Raw genomic sequence first — 20549 nt, 5'->3', positions numbered from 1 at the left:
AGTTCAGGTTTTGTGCCTTGCTCAGTAGGAGTTCAGTCAGAGTTATAAACCGTTATAAATATAAATAGTGTAATATAAATGCTACAGCCTCAGTTAGATTGCTAACACCTTTCTAAATTACTACAACTAAAGCAATCCTAAAAGCAAACAATGTCAAAAGCAGCTCCAGTGTCCTCTCTTCCTGTTTCTGCGAGCCTTACCAGCTGCTGGGTATCATGATGTAATCACAGCGGAAGTGAGTCAACTGTAGCTCTTAGCAGTAGAAAATAGAGATGTGCATTCTGGTTCCTCTCACAGCTCAAACACTCAGTAAACAAAGTGAGAGAGTCCTCTAGTACTTTAATTTACTGGGGTTTAACTTTACTTTTAAAGCTCACTGTGTTCACACCCTCAACTAACTCAGGAAAACAAATAAACCTCAGTCTATACAAAAGAATAAACAACCCTAAGGCAACCAGAGCCCACAGCTGAATGTATAATGCATATTATGACAAGTAAATCAGTTTCACACTTTTTCACAGTAGAAACTGGATTTAATACACTTTCTATTTGTAGTATATGTATATATCTCCCACCACTACCTGGCCTATTAACTTTACATTTACAAAGACTCGTTTTTGCTGATGTATCATTAGCTACCGTGGAATACAGTGTGTGGATTAAACAAGCCCGTGTCTCTTGTTCAAGACCAAATCAAAGTTGTTGACTCTACTGCCAATCCAATTATTTGGAAAATACGCTAGTATCATTTCTGTTAATAAACAATAAATTGGTTTAAAATAACATTTTTATACATTTTCATGAAATTTGTTTCTCAATCCTATAGTGTCAGTGCAGTTAAGAGAAATTCTACTATAAGAAGTGCAAATATTGCAGTGTAATAACATACATGACAGTTTCTCCTTAAATAAGCCATCACTATTTACTGCTTTATATTTAATAATTACTGTATATACTGAAATATAAATTTGCATTGCCTTTTAAATGTTCCTTAATGATTTGCTGTTGGCTTAAAACACCAAAGTTTAACCATTTCAGGAACTAAAATCTAAAACAGCTGTAAATGTTCATTTACAGGTGCTGGAGGAGTGAATACACAACTGAACAGACGAGAGAGAAGAGACAGAGAAGTGTGCACTGTGCATTGACAGTAAAATCGGAGTGAGATTTTTTTGTACAGGTTCTTTGCACTTATTTGGTTTAAAATGTGTGTCATTTTAATGTATTTTTATTGCACTGTAACAAGCCTGTTTGAAAAGTCATGTGCATAGAGTGTACAGTTTTATCTCCAGCAAACGTTTGTACTCATCTCCATCCATGTGGACATAAGCAGTATCAGTGTATGTAAAGTTAGAGGTGCTCAGTACAGTGCAATCTCTCAATTTATTTACTTGGTATTTTAATGTTTTTTTTCAATTATTATTATTATTTGGTTTAAATTTGTAAGTATCTCAGCAATTACAATTGTACTTTTAGGTCACACAAATGATACCCTGCATTAAAATATACATGCATACAAAGCAGCTGTATTTTATTAAGGGGCGTTATTCACTGATTAACCTCCAGTTGCTTTACAAGTGATTACATCCTATGAAACAATGCATAAATTCATTCTTATGCATCATTATTGTTGTACTCTTCAAGAATAATACCTACATTTGCAGTATAAATCATCAGCTCTGTTTCTCATTAATATTTTGTTTAAAATATTTTGTTTGGCTAAAGCTAAACAGAGAGCATGAAAAATTTCAGATGTGGAAATATTTTATCAATCCTGCACCACACAGACTGTGAATAAAGTCTACTTTAAGATATTGCAAATTTAAAAACAAAACAATCAAACAAACAAATCAAAACAAAAAAACACTTTCATGTGTTTTCTGTATAAAGGGGGTCATTTTTATTACTTTTATACACGTGTCAAGAGATTACAACAGTGCCATCTTCTGGGTATAATTCATTTTAGAAAAGTCTACACAGTTTGCTATGGTCATTAAAAATCCCAGGACACTTCTTGTAAGGAGTAGGGGTGTAACCCTGGTGTCCTGGTGAAATTTCCTCATTGGCCCTTATCTATCATGACACCCTAATAATCTCAATCTCTGAATTGGCAACATCACTCTCCTCTCCTCTCCACCAATGGATGGTGTGTAGTGGGTGTTCTGGAGCATCATACACACTGGTGGTGGTTGAGAAGACCCCCCCCCCCACACACACACACATTCAATGTGAAGTGCTTTGAGTGACTAGAGAAGCGCTATATTGATCTATCCATCCATCTTCTACTGCTTACTCCTTCTTCAGGGTCACAGGGGAACCTGGAGCCTATCCCAGGGATCATTGGGCACAAGGCGGGGTACACCCTGGACAGGGTGCCAGTCCATCGCAGGGCACAATCACATACACACTCACACACCAATTCATACACTACGGACACTTTAGACACACCGATCAGCCTACCATGCATGTCTTTGGACTGGGGGAGGAAACCGGAATACCCGAAGGAAACCCCCGCAGCACGGGGAGAACATGCAAATGGCAATCAATCTATATTGATCTAAGGAATTATTATTATTATTATTATTATTATTATTATTATTATATACAAATAAAATGGATGAAAATATGTACAGCTTCATTGGAAAAATCTAAGTCTTAGAATCCCTTTCACTAATCACATCTAGGTTGTACATTTAAGAACCCCATTTTGTGACTAGCAGAAGCCCTGCCTCCCAGCTTCATAGGAGGTTCTGACATCATGTCCAGTGAACTTTTCTGATCTTTATGGAATGCATCAAACCCAAAACTGAAGTAAATCTGACAGAATATAAAAGTTTCTTGATTTAGGAAAGACCTCATTCTTTTAAAAGAGTTAGCTTGCTTATTCAATCAAACAAGATAGAAAGCTTTCCAGAAAGTTCCACTGGATGTCTTGTTGAGATCAATCATGAACCTGAGTGAAGAAGCAGAGGAACTGTACAAGTTCAGGAGTTGAATAAAGTTATGTTCTGAAAATTGTTGTTATAATTTCTGGGTTCACATGAAAAGAGCACATCAACTTTGACCAGAAGGGAAGTCTTTCTCTCTTTCTCTCTGTGTGTAAGAACACAGGAAGTTTAGTGGCTTTAACACAGACCACTGATCAGTCAGTCCTTCATCAGTGTGACAGGATGGAGCTCCGTCCACTCCGTGTGATGATCTGTGAGTAAATGTTTCTTTGTGTCTTCATTAGAGTGAGTGGCAGCTTAAAACAATATGTTCAGATGAAGTCTAATATCCTGTGTGATGAGATTAATATGTGATTAGAACATTTTTGTATGATTCTCTGATATGATTGTTGGATCAGTGTACATCCATATCAGTTGTGTGAGTTAGTTCATGTGAGTTGAGCCCTTGTGAAAACTGTTTTATTATTTGGTTACTGAGGATGAAGTAAGGGTTACCTTTATATATTTATATTTTTATATCAAATAGTATTAATTAGTTGCATTAATAATGATATCAGGGGGAGTGTACAGTACAGTCCCCTCTGAAACTATTGGAACGGCAAGGCCTATTCATTTGTTTCTGCTGTACACCAAAGACATTTTGTTTTGTGATCAAAAGATGGATATGAGACAAGAGTTTAGGATTTCAGTTTTTATTTCCTAGTATCTACAAATTGGGTGGTCTGAAAGAAATGTAGTATGTTCTATGTCGTTTAACACGTCTACATATAAATACCAGGAAACAGAAGCTGAAATTCTAACCTCTCTTCTCCTTTTCATCTTTTGATCTCAAACCCAAATGTCTTCAGTCTGCAGCAATAACAATAACTTGGCCTGCTGTTCCAATGGTGTCAGAGGGGACTAAATATTTTTTTTATTTTCAGCATAGTTTATGTGGATTGCTGTTAATTGGGTGTGTCCTCACTTCATCCTGTAATGTAATGACATTAGATTAGATATACTATGTACTGGATATTCTAGCTATTACACTAACCCTAACCATAGATGGATAACAGTGACATACTGTGTCTGCAGTATTAATGATCTGTGTCTGCAGTTGGCGCATGCGTGTTACAACATGCAGTACCTAGTAGATAAAAAAAATTTTTTAGTGCATATGTGTAGAATCTAAAATCTACCATCTTCAGGATTTGTGTGTTATTTGGGGTTGTAGAGTGTCTGAGGTGACATGGAGTTTTTTCTGAGCGTGAATCAGATTTTGGTTTGTGATATTTTCGTGGGCTTTTGTCATGGATGAACACTTTCTGTTTGTTATAAGGTATAAAAGGAAGAGTACATGTTCAGAGTGTTATGTTGTTACTTTTAAATAAATAAATAAAAGATAGCGTTGATAAGTTGTGCGTGAGCGTGTGTGTGTGGTAAAAAACTGCGGCTGCATCCGAAAAGGCGTACTGTGACAGGTCTACTGCATTAGATTCAGTACCTGCTACATTAGATTCAGTACCTATTGCATTTGATTCAGTACCTATTGCATTTGATTCAGTACCTACTGCTCGGTCGTTGATACAGTACAGTGCTGATCAGTATAAGTTCATTCACTGATGCTCAAGAAGGTGACATGATGCATTAAGATTCAGGGGGGTGTAAACTTTTGAACAGCGTGATCAGTTTAAAAAGTTTATTTGTTTAAAGATCTTATTTTTTCCATTTAGTACTGCCCTTCAGACACTAAATAAGATACTTGCTTGTTTCCCAGAAAACAAAATAACAATTTACACTGATCATCCTAAACTGTGTGTGTTCATTAGCCTGTATGTGCTACTGAGCTCAGGTTTTTCCTCATATATGACATCATCCTGCAGGCTTTATGTATTACAGCATAGCTCTAGTGCGCAGGAGCGCCTTTCTCATGTGAGACACAGAGAAGGAAGTGTGTAATCCATCTTCAGATTAGCAGATGTGGATCAGATTAAACATGAGACAGTAATGAGCAGCATAGTGACCTGAGTGAAAATAGCTTTTTCTAAACTCCATTCATTATTGAAACAGGTCGATATATTGCATTTCTTATAGCTGAAGTGAAACTGAATATAATTTTTTTTTTTTGTTGCAGTATATGACATTGTTCTCATTTGTCTTCTTAAAGAAAAGAATCAAGTCAGTGTTACATCATATTCTCTGTTCCTCTTCCCTTTTTAGTGCTTATTTCACTTATCCGAGTCGGACAAGCTCAAGGTGATTTATACATATTTTATTGGCTATGTTGTGTACATGCTGGATTTGTATTAAAGTGGAGAAGATTGTTTGTACATTGTCATGCAGAATTTAAGTTATTTACATTGACAGTGTGTGTTTGCTTTTTGACTTTTCCAGCAGTGTTTAAACCAGTTCTGTCTGTGGAGCCGAATTCACCTCAAATATTCAGAGGAGCGACGGTTACACTCACATGTAGGATTTCAGGAGGAAATGGACCGTACTACTGGTACAAAGATGATGATAATGTTCACAGTTCTGCTGAAAATTACTACACTATAAATGTAGGTCAGAGTCACAAATACAGATGTTACGGGTCTGTTGATGGACGGACAACAACAGGGAGTAATGAAGTGACTCTCTCAGTGATAGGTACATGTCTGATCTTACACTCCTGTAACATGCACTGATACACATAATCATTACAAAACACACTGATTAAATATCAGATGGTCAGAGAAGGGTGTGTTTGACTGATTTTATGTATTTGTTGTAACTGTACAGAGAGACCAAAAGCCGTTCTGACTCTGCAGCCTGATGGACCGATATTCAGTGGACAGGAAGTCACTTTCACATGTGAAATACGAGGACATGTAGAGACTGAGTGGATGTACAACTGGTATAAAGATGGTGTCCAAATATCCTCCTCTGTTGAGAACAGTAAATATTTATTCATTGCTGCAGAGTCTCTTAGAGCTAAATACACCTGCAGTGGATGGAGAAGAAGCGACTCTCAGACCTCAGAGACCAGCAACGCTGTTACACTCACTGTGTCAGGTGTGTGTGTGTGTGTGTGTGTGTGTGTGTGTGTGTGTGTCTGTATGTGTGTGTGTTAATATCTTTATCACACCAATATTAGTAACTTCAGCATCACATCACTACATGCAGTGTGGATTAAAGTCATAAGATTGCTTTAAATGTCACAGATTCTGAAAAAAAACAATGTTTTAGTTACTTATCCTGTGTCTAGTAATGATTAATGGTGTAGTTGTACATTCACTGTGTTCAACATTCATAATAGTGAACACACTTATGAAGATGAATTCATTACAACTTAAGTGTGTTTGTTCAGATATGAACAATTTATTAAATTAATTCCATGTACAGTATATGTAGAGTATAATGATATTATAAGACCATGTTGACCATGTAATAAAGTCACAAAACTGTAACTGTTTAACAAATGCTGAATATAAATACATTATTAGACACAAATCATCTGATTAAGATGATAAAACTATTGTTTATGTTGTAAAGAGGAAAACTTTAATATCATCATCATTTCATATCAACAGAAAAACCCAAACCGACTGTGAGAGTGAGTCCTCAGAGCTCCGTCTACACTGGAGACAGAGTTACTCTGAACTGTAATCTGCTGTCTAATGGATGGACTTTTCTCTGGTACAAAGATCGAGTCCAAGTAGCTGAAGACACCGACACACTCCATGATACAGTCTCTAATGCAGGAGAAACAGTGTATCAGTGTAAAGCACGCAGAGGAAACTACGACTCAGAGCTCAGTGATACAGTTACAGTTACAGTTAGAGGTACGTCATGGTTTCTACTCTTTCACTGCATGTTTTAAGTTATTTCTTATTATATTTTAGATATTTATAAAGCCTGTCATTCATGAACAGTGAGAGCAAAAGTTAAAGTAAAGTACAGCTGAGTGTGTGTTCATCAGGAAGAGAATCTCTGTTATAAGAGACACAGACTATCAGATATCAGTGTTATGTAGGGATAATAAATCTCATGGTAGGAGAAAGATGGAAATTATAATTACACAGCACTCATGTTAATCAGACTCATAATGGTGTTTATAACTGTAACTGAAACACAGACATTAGTGCTGAAACACTCACTACAGAATATTAAATTATGATCAAAATAGAAAGAATGTACAGCGTGTGTCTGATACCAGAGGCCTTAAAGCTACACTGTAAATAAATCACCTGCTTTGTCTCTATAAGTGCTGACTAATCACTTTGGAAATCATACATAAGAGACCTGGAGCCAGATCACATCAGGATCTCGAATAATTGTAGGAATTTTTTTTCTTTTGCTTCATTCCGCTTCCTTACCAATGACCAAAACATGGAATTATACAGAATAAAATGTGATGGCAAATAAATGGGTTAAAAAAACAACAACAATCATTTATATTAAAAATCTTAATCTCCTGTTCATTTTATTAAACAAATCTGAATAATACTTTACTATAAATACATCTAACACAATACCAAATGATTATAATCAGGATCTGTAGAAGGCGCTGGACTTTTTGGTGCAAGTGGTTATAACTTGTCCAAAACATTTTTCAGAGTTCCATGTGTAATGTTACATTCTTTTCCAAAATCTTCTAAACTCTATACACTCATGAAAACCAATCAATCAAAAGCATACTAATTATTTCAGGAAATATTTTGTTATCTTTGTACAGCGCTCCCAAAACCTGTGGTGTCCATAAATCCTGATGTACAGGTGTACAGAGGAGAGACTGTCACTCTCAGATGTGACATACAGGATGAAGAGGACTCTGACTGGATCTACAGCTGGAATAAAGATGGTTCTGGTGTCAGTAGTGAACAGGAGTACAGAATCAGGAGTGCTGAAACATCTCATGCAGGTAAATACACCTGTAGAGGAAGAGAGAGAGGAGGCTCACACTCCTCACACACCAGTGATGCTGTTACACTGACTGTATCAGGTGAGTGTGATCATCTCTTCAGTACTCATTAACCTCAGGTTCACCTCAGCACTCAGTACTGGTGTAGATTAGAGCTGCACAATATGCATACAAAGTGTGATATGCAGTAAAGATGTTGGACTTTGAGATGATGATGTGAAATGCAGTCGATGAAGACTAAAGATGTGATTTTTATTTATTTGCTGACTCAATGTGCTGCAAAATGCTGAACATGAAAATATCCCAGGTTTATGCAATAATAAATAATACTAATGACAAAATATCTAATTTAAACCAAGATTATTATTATTGCATTATGTGTAAAGTGAAATAATAAAATGCATTCTGCTGGTTCAAACATTTTATATTGAAGGATGTTTTAAATAACAGTCAAGCATAATGCAGTACATTTTGTCTTTACACTTTTTCTAGAATAAGAGAACAATGTACTTCACATTAAATCTACTTTTTACAGTAGTGTCTTTACAGTGTATCAGTAATAGTGTGTTTGTCTGTAGTAGTGATTAGTGTGTTAAACACTCTGAGAGCAGAACATGAACAGTTTACATCCTGAACTGTGTGTTTCATCTCCAACTGCAGAAAAATCTAAACCTGAACTCACACCAAGTCGTGAAGGAGCTGTACTGAAAGGAAACTACGTGATTCTGTTCTGTACACTGAAGCTGCAGTCTGCTGGATGGAAGTTTTACTGGATCAAACCCACACAGAGCACTGAGACTGAGACTGAGACTGAAACAGACTACTACACTAGCACATACAGTGCAGTTAGAATCTCTGATGGGGGTCAGTACAGGTGCAGAGCTGGAAGAGGAAACCCAGTCTACTTCACACATTACAGTGATGCACTCTGGGTAAATGTTACTGGTGAGTGAAAACAGGTTGCAAAACACTGCCACTTCACAGACTTTATATATTATTACATACGTATACACTGCATCATCACTAAGTATGTATACAACAGTTGTCAAATTCAACTCTATATTATTGAAGTGTGTTTGTATTTGGGTTAATAATAAAATAAAAATAAAATAATAAAATTATGTTTCTGTAGAGAGTCCTAAAGCTGTGGTGACCATAAAGCCTGATAAACATGTGTTCAGAGGAGAGACTGTGACTCTCAGATGTGAAATACAGGGAGGAGGAGACACTGAGTGGACATACAGCTGGTATAAGAAAGATTACACACTCTACCCATACCCCACAACACAGGAGTTCAGCTTCAGCTCAGTTAGAAATGATAACAGTGGTAAATACACCTGCAGAGGGAGGAGAAGTGACTCTCAGAGATCAGAGATCAGCAATGCTGTTACACTCACTGTATCAGGTGAGTGTGTGAGTTTGTTTCATCTTATCATTAATTATATATAACAAGATTACCACTCTGTATGATTTTATTTGATTTTATTTATTTACATTTGTTGTCCATCAGATGCAGCAGAGGCAGTAGTGAGTGTGTCTCCACTGCGCTGGCTGACTGAAGGAGACTCAGTGACTCTAAGCTGTGAGGTTAAACACTCCTCTACAGGCTGGACATTCAGCTGGTACACAGAGGTTCCCTCCAGAGACAGTCAGGGTTCCCTCAGGTACAGTACAGCGCTCCTCTCAGACAGCAGCAGAGGATCTGGAGGCTCCTACACTCTCAGTCCTGTTACTGTGAATCACACAGGAGTTTATATGTGCAGAGCAGAGAGAGGAGAATCAGTCTTTCACACACAGTTCAGCAACCTACAGCCACTGTGCATCACTGGTGAGGAAGTAAATCAACAGTAGAGTTTAGTTGGAGTGTAGCAAATGTCCATTTATTAATATTAAGTGTTGTATATGTGCTAATGTGTTGTGTAATAACTGTTTATATTTAAACTCCTTAGTGAGGAATGTGTAAAGCAGCTGAATAAGCACCTGATAGTAGATTTTTATTCAGATATCATTGTCTAATCAGAACAGGTATTAGTCCTGTGGTAATTTTAATGTTACACATGTTTACTAAACTGTACACTGAAATTAACATCATGATAAAATACATGTTAATTTTCAGAATAAGATCTGAATTATAATGTGTGTGTTTCAGGTGAATCTCCTCCAGTGTCTCTGATCATCAATCCCAGCAGAACTCAACACTTTACTGCTGACTCTCTCTCACTGAGCTGTGAGGACCAGAGTGACTCTACTGGATGGACAGTGAGAGGATACACACACCGTGAGACAGTGTCTGATTGTTCATCAGTTTCAGGATCTACATGTAACATCAGCTCCCTCTCTACATCACACACTGGAGTTTACTGGTGTCAGTCTGAATCTGGAGGACGCAGTAATCCTGTCAACATCACAGTGCACAGTGAGTCTTCAATGTTCTCATCAGTAATAGATGTACAATATACAGGAAAAAAGATAACACTTTTATAATCTACTGAATTGGTGAAAATAAATTATAATATTGTTATAAAGAAACTGAGTGCAGTTTCTAGTGTGACACAGATTTGATGTTTTTATTCAGTCAATTCTAACAAAAGACCAACAGATAGCGCTGTGTTCAGGGCTGCAGAGATCTGAGACACAGAGGTTTATACACACATCTGCACACAAAGATCAGACTCAGAGAATAAAAAAAGAGAAGAAAAATAAATACAGAGAGATGAGACCTTTTGGATGTCAGTATAAACTTTACGAGAGAGAGAGAGAGAGAGAGAGAGAGAGAGAGAGAGAGAGAGAGAGAGAAGGCATAAATACATTAGATTTACATAAATAAAACTATTATCCCATATAGAAATTAGACTGCAGAAAGTAAACCTAAAAAAGCTTCTCACAATGTTTTAACAATAAAAATATAAAGAGAAATAAGAATACCTCATGAAGACTAGTTTAGTTTCAGGATTTTAAGAATACTACAGTGAAAGCTGCTTTCACATCTGAATGTTCCTGATAAAACTGGCATTTAAGCATATCTTCTCCTTCACACATGAAGACTCTGTGAGCGCTGCACTGTGTACACTCTCTCTGATATCTACCACTGATTTACTGTAGCTCTCGGTGTTAAAATCATTACTGTATTTTACACACTTTCTGATTTCAGTGTCTTCTTTCTCTTTCCTACAGATGGTCATGTGATCCTGGACAGTCCTGTCCATCCTGTGACTGAGGGACATCCTCTGACTTTACATTGTTTATCTCGCAACTCAAGGACCTCAGATTCTGGTATTGATTTCTATAAAGATGGTTCAGTCCTGCAGAACAAGACTACAGGAGAGATGACCATCAGTACTGTGTCAAAGTCAGATGAAGGTTTCTACCACTGTAAACACCCAGAGAGAGGAGAGTCACCGAAAAGCTGGGTTTCAGTCAGAGGTGAGAAACCTTTAGAGAATTTCTTTTTATTTGATTTTCTTTTTTTTTAAGTTCATATGCACAGTGTTTTCAGTCAGCTTTCAAAATATTTGATTCCCTTTGTAACATTAACATTTAAAACGTGCAGTGATTACTACTACTACTACTACTACTACTACTACTACTACTACTAATAATAATAATATTATTATTATTATTATTATTATTATTATTATTATTATTATTATTATTATTATTAACAACAACAATACATTTGAATTCTGTAGCAAGTAGCACCTAACAATCAAACTGGCTGTTAAAAAAAAGAGTAGGAAAAAGACTAGCAGGAAGAAAAAGAGGAAAATTTTGTGTTGGTACAAAATGTATGTTTTAGGATTAAGGAGGTGCAGTTAAAGGCCTAGAGGTGGATTACGGCACTAAATATTTTGCTCATTCTTGTCAGTCTGGTCGTTAGGAGCCACTAGTAGATCAGTATTGGTGGATCTAAGACTCCAGGGTGTAGAGAGTTACGGCGAGGTCATGTACTGTGTGAGAATTAAGAGTGTGTTTGTTTGATTCTCTGTGAGATCGGTAAACCATGTTAATGATAGAGTACAAATCTAATGTGTGCTTGGTATGAGTAAGGACTACAGCAAATGTATTTTCAAACATGTTTAAGTCTATTACGTGCTTTACCAGAAATGAGAATGTCGAGGAAATTACAGGAATATTACTGTAACATGATGAAATCATTAATTTCAGCATCTTTCAAACTAAGTAAGGGTCAGATCTGATGAAATATAAACAAGCGATTGTTGTGAGTGACCTAATGCAGAGTTCAAATGAAAGTGTGTTGTCAAAAATTCTATCTAGATTGTGAACATTTGTAGACGGTTTAACAGAACTGTGATGACAGCAGGTTTTTTCATTTGTGTCTTTTTCTTTCCTCAGACTCAGGGTCTGGATCCAGTATTGATATAGTATCTGTGGCTGTGGGACTGAGTTTGGCCTTGTTGTTCATCATCCTTTTACTGATCCTGCTTTGGTGGCACAAATCCAACAAAGGTCTGATAACTAGTTTTCACTAAATTGCTTATAATATAATCAGTACTTCTACAAAGCTTAGTCTATAAAACATGAAATAGTATACGTTACAAAAACTTGGACATAACTTAAAGATGTTAACAAAATGGTCTATGACTGGTATCTAACACTTTTCAATAATTACTCTCGTTACACATGATTTTACACATCCTTAATTATCATTAAAATAATGTACAATGCTTAAAAATAGAAAAATAAAACTAATTACTACACATTGTACTTGCAAGTACACAATTTGGTCCTTATTTATTAATCTTTATCAAATTCAAGTGGTATCTAAATGTTTTCTTAGGCCAAACTAAAATAAATTCCAACCAGATTTACACGTTTTAGCATTGCTGATTTTCTTCATACTCGTGTGTATGATAATAAATTCCAATCAGCTGTAAACTGAATCAAGTGCATATATGACACAGCAGATTTACATTTAGTGACAACCACAAAACTTATTAAGAGACAAAAACGACATGACGACGACTAAACGGTGAAAAACAAACTACATTATCTGATAATACAGCTCAGCTATAGACACAGTAACTTTTCCTCCTTTTATATCTTCCACCATTATTGTTCTACTAATTGGTTCACATTAGTGATTCTCCTTATAAATAAATTAGCCCACACTCAAGATATCTTGTAGGATAGACTTTTTTAAACTAACTGTGTTTTTAATAAATAACACATTATGTATGTAAACGCTCCTGTGATTGATTTTCAAATAAATTTGTTCATATCCAGCTTGATAAATCAGACAAATTGTTGTTTACACATTTAATAGCTTGTAATTGCTCTTTATTTACTGGTGAATTTTTGCCATACACTAATGTATAAGCGCTCTCTAAAATAAAGTTTGTATGATTTATAAATTGAGCAAATGAAGAATTCTGTCTTCTCATACAGGAAAGGACAGAGACGTACAGCAGAACAGCAATCAGACACCAGGCCAGAACCCGGGTCAGTCAGGAGCTGAGGATTCTCAGTCAGCATACATACCACTTCAGACCGGTCAGACAATGTGTCACATAATGAATACTTTCCTTATGTATACAGTAATTCAATATAAGATTGTGTTAACAAGCTAATGTAAACAATGTTCATTTCTTAAACGCTTTCAAAATTGTCTGGAAATTTATCTTGTTTGTTCTTTATTTGCACTCCTTTCTGTAGGAAATGTACACATTTATGCCACTGTGGAGAACGCAAGTAAAAGTGAGAGAGATTTCTTTATTTCATGTCAAATATTTCCACTTGCACTAGAAGGAATAAATCTCTGATTAACACCATACAGTAAATACATCTCCTGTAGTGACTATCACATTGCACTGTGATCAGGTGACGCTGCAGCTGAACCCAGTGGGGCCATTTACACAAAGGACATGAAGAAAAAGGAGCCACACAACAATAAAAGTGGAGTATTTTTATTCTGCAACTTCACATTTTATATATAAAAACACTTACATATTTATTCAAATGCAAAGAAATGCTGTTGAGCAAAGATGCCTTCAAAATAATAATATCAAACAATTGCAAACTAAACACAGGTTTATCAAAAAAAATCTTTGTTAAATATAGGTGTGTAACAATTATTGGCAATACTTTGCGATACCTCCATTTGCCAAGGTAACAACTCTGAGTCTTCTCCTATAATGCCTGATGAGGTTGGAGAATACATGGCAAGATATCCGAAACCAGTCCTCCATACAGAATCTCTCCAGATCCTTCACATTTCGAGGTCCACGCTGGTGGACTCTCTTCAGTTCACCCCACAGGTTTTCTATGGGGTTAAAGTCAGGGGACTGGGATGGCCATGGCAGGACCTTGATTTTGTGGTCAGTAAAGCAATACTAGTGGATGGCACTGTATATATATCCATCAGCAACAATTTATGCAGTATGGCAGTGCGCATAATTCTGCTGAAAGAGGCCTCTGCCATTATAGAATACCGTTGCCATGAAGGGGTGTACTTGGTCTGCAACAATGTTTCGGTTTGTGGTACATGTCAAAGAAACATCCAGTTGAACCCAAGGTTTCACAGCAGAACATTGGCCAAAGCATCAAACCGCTGGCTTGCCTTCTTCCCAAAGTGCATCCCGGGGCCATCTCTTGTCCTTCCTTGGAGCACTTTTGGTAGGTACTAACCACTCCATTCTGGGAACACCCCACAAGACCTGTCATTCTGACCCAGTCATCTAGCCATCACAATTTTCTCCTTGTCATAGTCGCTTACACTTACCCATTTTTCCTGCTTCCAACACATCAACTTGTGACGGATAGCTGCACAGTGACGCAGAGGCGGAGTCCGTTCCATTCCGTGCTTTAATTAACGGAAGAAAAAAAAAAGAGAGAGATGAAGAGAAGGGTGTGGTCTTCGGAAGCAATAAAAAGAACAGGTGACTAAAGGAGGGGGAGATGAGCGGGAGGCGGAAATGAGCGGGACGCGGGACTGAGAGCCAGGTGGGAATGGCGGAACTGAGGGTGTGCGCTTGCCAGGGACCACGCTAATGCTTTACTGTGGATTATAATCTTGTGGATATTGATTCCGGAGGCTGGCGAACACTTCGGGAATATCCTGCCAAAAGGAATCAACGAGCGAGCGGAGCTTTGAGGGTTCTGAGGCACATCACGGGTTTGAGATCCTTTCTTTAATACTTTTGTGGAGAACCAGTATGCTTAAATCGTTGGATGTTCCTGTGTGTAAATAACTCCGAGTGTTAAGCGGAATCTGACGGCCGGGTTCCCGTGGTTTCACGTTCACGAACTCCCGTGTGCCTGAATCACCGCCACTGAAGTGCCGCTTTTAAACTGAACAACTTTTTTGTTTTGGTTAAGAATTATTTTGGGGTTAAATGTGGGGTTTTTTCTGCTTTTTTTGTGTCTGAAAATTTTCTTGTATGAGTAGGGGCTTGTTTCCTTGTGGGTTCGTCTATTAATCCCACGTATGGGAAGTTTTGGTTTTCATTATTTCAGTTTCTATGACTGAAACGATCTGTATTTTCTTACATTTATTGCATAAATAATCATAATCTTATTTTGTAAGAATTGAGTAGCCTACTGATGTTTTTTGTTCTGAGTGATGTCCAAAGTCTAAATTATAAGTGACGGTTAATTTGAACTGTCTGGCGCCCAAACCCCATAAGTAAGGTACCACGCTACAAACTTCAAGAACTAATTGTTCACTTGCTGCCTAATATATCCCACCCCTTGTGATAGGTGCCATTAGATCAAGTGCCATTGTGATGAGATAATCAATGATCCCTTCGCTTGTCAGTGGTTTTAATGTTCTATCTATCTATCTATCTATATATCTATCTATCTATCTATCGTTAATGTGCATATAAAGTTTGCACGTTTTCAACAAAAAAACATGCAAAGAGAACACATGTATTTCAAAACCATAACATGTAGAAGTGACAGTAAGCTCCACATTTAAAATGTATCTTGTGTTCAGCTACATCCCATCATATACTAGTAATTCCCCACACTGGTTCTTTTTAAGCAAAGCTCGATTCAGGTTAAAGCTGTAGCTGTGTGTGTTTTGTTCTGTTCACTGTCACTGCAGATGATGATGCTGGACCCAGTGACGTGACTTACACTGAGCTTGAACTCAAGCCACAGAAAAAAACAAAGAAAAATCAAGGTAAAATTCTTTACATGCATATATGTGTGCATGTACATCAACTTTGAATATTTTCTGATTTATTAACCAATTCATTTAGTTCATGTCTATTTAACAGTTGAGATGGGCTGCAGTTGATTGTGGACATTAATTCAGCATTTCTTGTTTACATCTAGTGAAGGCCAGTGTAGAGTATGAAACTGTTTACTCACTGCTGAAGCAGAACACATAGGTAAGACAAAATTTGTTCCATTTACAAGTCTCAAATTGAGTTAGAAATACTTGGAGAGATCTTGAATAGAAACCCTAGTTCAAGTTTTGTTCAAGGAGTTAAATAGGAGTTGTGTCTGATTAAATAGTGTTGTGTAATCAAATGGTACAACACCTGAAGCAATTTTAAAAGCAAATTGTACGCTGCATCAAAATTCAGTCAGAGGTCACTCGCCGTATGCAAAAAATGCCTTTCTTGAAACAAGCAAGACGCGCTTAAATCTAGTTAAAGTGTACTAAAATCAAGCAAAGAAAACCTGCCAATGGGGTAAGCAAAACTGACTTGGTAAGAATTCCTGAAAATAGCATAAATATCTAGTCATTAAAAATGCTATTGAATATTAAATCTAGACAAAAATGCCCAATTTAAGCAAGTTGTGCTTATCGCAAGTAATGAAAACTCAGTTATTCAACATACACTTGCTTAATGAGTATTTTGGTCTCTTGCTTGAACTGACTAAGAATTTATCCCTTAATCTAAGATTAATAATTAGCACAAAAAAAGCTTATAATAAGACACATTTTTTTTCAAATAGCATAATAAAATAAGTGATTTTGTCTTAAATTAAACCACCAGAAGCATTGTTATTTTTATCATTTTTATTGAAACAGGGAAAAACTCTGCAGCATAGTGTCAGGGATTGTAGAAGGCAGTGGATGCAAGCGCAGAGTTTTATTGAATGAAGTGCAAAACAAACAACCAAATCAGTGTAAACAAGAACCATAAACGAAACAATGGACACCAGGCAAAAACATGCAGACTATGAGAGCAGCTGTAGGACACATGACAATACACGAACACGACAACAACAAAAGATTGGCAGTTAGGTGCTGGAAAACTAGAACTTCTATAGGGGTGCTAATTAGGTTATTATAACCAGGGCTGTGTCCGAAGTCTTGTATTGTGACCGTACTTGCTGCATAACCATTGAAACAGTACATACTAATTAGTATGTGTGTGTAGTATGAATACAATCCTGGACATACTACATCCGCCATGTTGGCGTTGTCATGCGACCTTCGATGTCCTCATAAACACAAAAATCACCAGATTAAAGCAACCGCGCTAACGGCAAAATATACATCAGGAATGTTAACTGAATTTGTAATGTAATGTGGGCGGGGTTAACAGGCTGAGGTAAATTCATTGGTTATCTTGGCCAGCTAACGTATGATGGAGATCAAACAAAAAGCTTTAAAACGCTGTGACAACAGTTTTCTTGTTTAAACCTTCAACAAGTTAACAATTTATTGAGGTATTATAAAACAAGTCCTGGTTTAATACTTAAGGAGCCCATGTACTGTCTTCCACCCCTTATCCCCCCCCCCCCCCTTCTGAGCTTGTGCGCACCAGTCCCGTTGCATTGTGGGATTTTTGACTAGTGTAGTGTCCATCGGTTGCATACTGCAAAAACTCACCGAAAGCAGTACGCCATTCGGGTATTTCGTGCCTACTGTTTCTCGTCTACTGAGAGTTCAGACGTACTATCCATCTGATGCACTACTTTTCACCTACTGTGTAGCAGGATATGCCATTTCAGACGCAGCCCAGGACACATAGCTGCTTCATTGAAAAAGTAGTCTTAAAGTAAGGAAAATAATGTTGTTCCTCTGCTGGTATTTTATGCAAACCATTTGTTGTAGCTTGTTAATGGTTAAATCTTGCTCCGTATTAGCTGGCATATCTTATTAACACAGTTAGATATTTTTATTTTCTTAAAATGAGCTTACTTTTCTAATGCAAAACATTCTTGACAAGATTATTTTTTTCTTTTTACACAAAAAATAAGACTAATTTCCCAGAAACAAGGCTTTTTTCTATTTTCTTCAAATTCCTTCTTTGCAGTGCGTAAATGTATAAATAGGCTTTACTTCAAAAAGCAGCTCCAGTGTCCTCTCTTCCTGTTTCTGCGAGCCTTACCAGCTGCTGGGTATCATGATGTAATCACAGCGGAAGTGAGTCAACTGTAGCTCTTAGCAGTAGAAAATAGAGATGTGCATTCTGGTTCCTCTCACAGCTCAAACACTCAGTAAACAAAGTGAGAGAGTCCTCTAGTACTTTAAATTCCTGGGGTTTATCTTTTATTTTAAAGCTCACTGTGTTCACACCCTCAACAAATTTAGGAAAACAAATAAACCTCAGTCTATAAGAGAAAAATAAACAACCCTAAGGCAACCAGAGCCCACAGTTGAATGTATATTATGTATTATGAGAAATAAATCAGCTCCCTTCACAGTTTTTCACAGTAGAAACTGGATGTAATACAGTTTTATTTGTAGTATATGTATATATCTCCCACCACTACCTGGCCCTATAACTATACATTCACAAAGACTAGTTTTTGCTGATGTATCAGTAGCTACTGTGAAAAAGAGGAGCATATAATTGCTTACAGTGTGTCGGTTAAACAAGCCTGTCTCTTGCTCAAGATGACATGGAAGTTGTTAACTGTAATGCCAATCCACTTTTTAAAAAATTATTTATTTATTTTAGAAAATATGCCAGTAACATTTGTTGTTGCTTAAACTCAGAAATGTTCAAAATAAGAGAGAAAGTGGTTTAAAATCACATTTTTATGAAATTTCTTCCTCGGTCCTATAATGTCAGTGCGGTTAGCAGAAATTCCACTATAAGAAGTGCAAGTATTGCAGTGTAATTTTACACATGACAATTTTTCCTCATATAATTCCTCACTATTTAGTGTTCTATGTTGTAGAATTACTGTATATACTGAAATATAAATGTGCATTGCCTTTTAAATGCTCCTAACATATTTGCTATTGGCTTAAAACACCAAAGTTTAACCATTTCAGAAAGTAAAATCTAAAACAGCTCTAAATGTTCATTTACAGGTGCTGGAGGAGTGAGTACAAAGCTGAGAGAGAAGAAAGAGAGAAGTTCATCATGTGTGCATTGACAGTAAAATCGGCATGAGATTGGCTTGTACAGGTTCTTTGCACTTTTTTGGCTTAAAATGTGTGTGTGCGCGCGTGCAGGGGGGGTTAAGAATCTGTGTATTAGCAGGGTGTATTTTATTGATTACTTGCTCCACTATTAGGACTGGTTGTAAAGCAAAAGGATTTAGTAGTAATAGTAAGAGTAATAAGTCAATGTGACTGAACTTTTATTCTTGAAAATGTATTTTTCACTCATGTGAGGGGCTTCATCATGTCATCTGTGTGCAGTTCACACCTACAGAACTGAAAGTCCTTAAGATCACATACAGAGATGCACTGATGTATTTTCCACCACACGGTACAGCCACACTCTGCAGCCTACAGTTAAAAAGATCATGTATCATTTTATCATATTACTTTATGGTTTCATTTTATTAAGTATTATTAAGCAATACTTTAAATAAATGCATGCAGATTTCACAAACCACAACAAGATGAATATCATAACAATCCCTGTAGATGGAACATTTATGCATTTAACTGCCAAATTCTACATTGCAAAGCAAAAGAAAAACTATCTAAACATTAAATTGTTCCTTTTTTAAGCAAGCTTGTTTTCTACTTAATCAACACAGATTGTGAAAAGTACAGAGATGGTTAGATTGAAGGTATCCAAAATTACTTCCACATAAGAAACAAATGCCAAACATGTATGTCTTTGGTTGCTGAATAGTAAGAAGGCCTAAACTCCACCAAATGCACCAAATGTAATAATGCACTGTAACAAGCCCATTCAATAATTAATTCTTATGCATCATTACTGTTGTACTATACAAGAATAATAACTACAAGTATTGCAGTATAAATAATCAACTCTGTTTCTCATTAATATTTTTAAGTCTAGCAATACTGTACATCTGCAGCAAACCGATTACAAACAGAGGTCTATTTGTTAAAAATGTGGCCGAAGCTAAACGGAGAGCATGAAAAATTTCATCAGGAAATATTTTATCAATCCTGGATCACACAGACTAGCAACAAAGTCTACTGTAAGATTCAAGTACACATTCAAAAACAAACAAAATGCTTTCATGTATTTTCTGTATAAAAAGGGGGTCATTTTGTTACTTTTATACTTATTTTACAACAGTGCCATCTTCTGGCTATAATTAATTTGATAATCTGTTTGAAAATGTACATTTTTAATTCATGTCTTAAATTTGTTGTATTTTGTGGATACTATAGCTATGAATATCATTTTTTTTTCTTTCTTTTTTTCATTCATTTTTATATTTTCCTTTAAATCTACACATCCTCAAAACCATTCTTGGATCTGTTCCTCCAATAAACTTTGACAAGGACAATTTTTGGCCTGTTATGATTAAGTCATTTGCATAAATACACAAATCTTTATACTAATTATTCCTGCTGT

General features: G+C 36.4%; 1 protein-coding gene and 1 pseudogene across 1 annotated transcript; both read left to right on the top strand.

Moving 5' to 3' along the window:
* LOC124628347 (carcinoembryonic antigen-related cell adhesion molecule 5-like) overlaps positions 1 to 1837 on the top strand; it is a 33598-nt pseudogene extending 31761 nt beyond the window's left edge.
* Positions 1838 to 3170: 1333 nt separating this feature from the next.
* On the top strand, positions 3171 to 20481 carry LOC128633101 (carcinoembryonic antigen-related cell adhesion molecule 5). Its single transcript, XM_053681830.1, has 18 exons — positions 3171 to 3201; positions 5148 to 5183; positions 5322 to 5573; positions 5706 to 5978; positions 6497 to 6748; positions 7642 to 7827; positions 8488 to 8772; positions 8960 to 9232; positions 9338 to 9655; positions 9977 to 10243; positions 11002 to 11250; positions 12181 to 12294; positions 13234 to 13338; positions 13501 to 13542; positions 13666 to 13740; positions 15893 to 15970; positions 16126 to 16181; positions 19073 to 20481. Exons 1-17 carry the CDS (start codon positions 3171 to 3173, stop codon positions 16179 to 16181), a joined length of 2892 nt encoding a protein of 963 aa, XP_053537805.1. The 3' UTR covers positions 19073 to 20481.
* The last annotated feature ends 68 nt before the right edge of the window (positions 20482 to 20549 follow it).

Source organism: Ictalurus punctatus, chromosome 7 (genome assembly GCF_001660625.3).
Source record: "Ictalurus punctatus breed USDA103 chromosome 7, Coco_2.0, whole genome shotgun sequence".
Taxonomy (NCBI): domain Eukaryota; kingdom Metazoa; phylum Chordata; class Actinopteri; order Siluriformes; family Ictaluridae; genus Ictalurus; species Ictalurus punctatus.
This window is presented reverse-complemented; position numbering and strand designations above follow the sequence as displayed.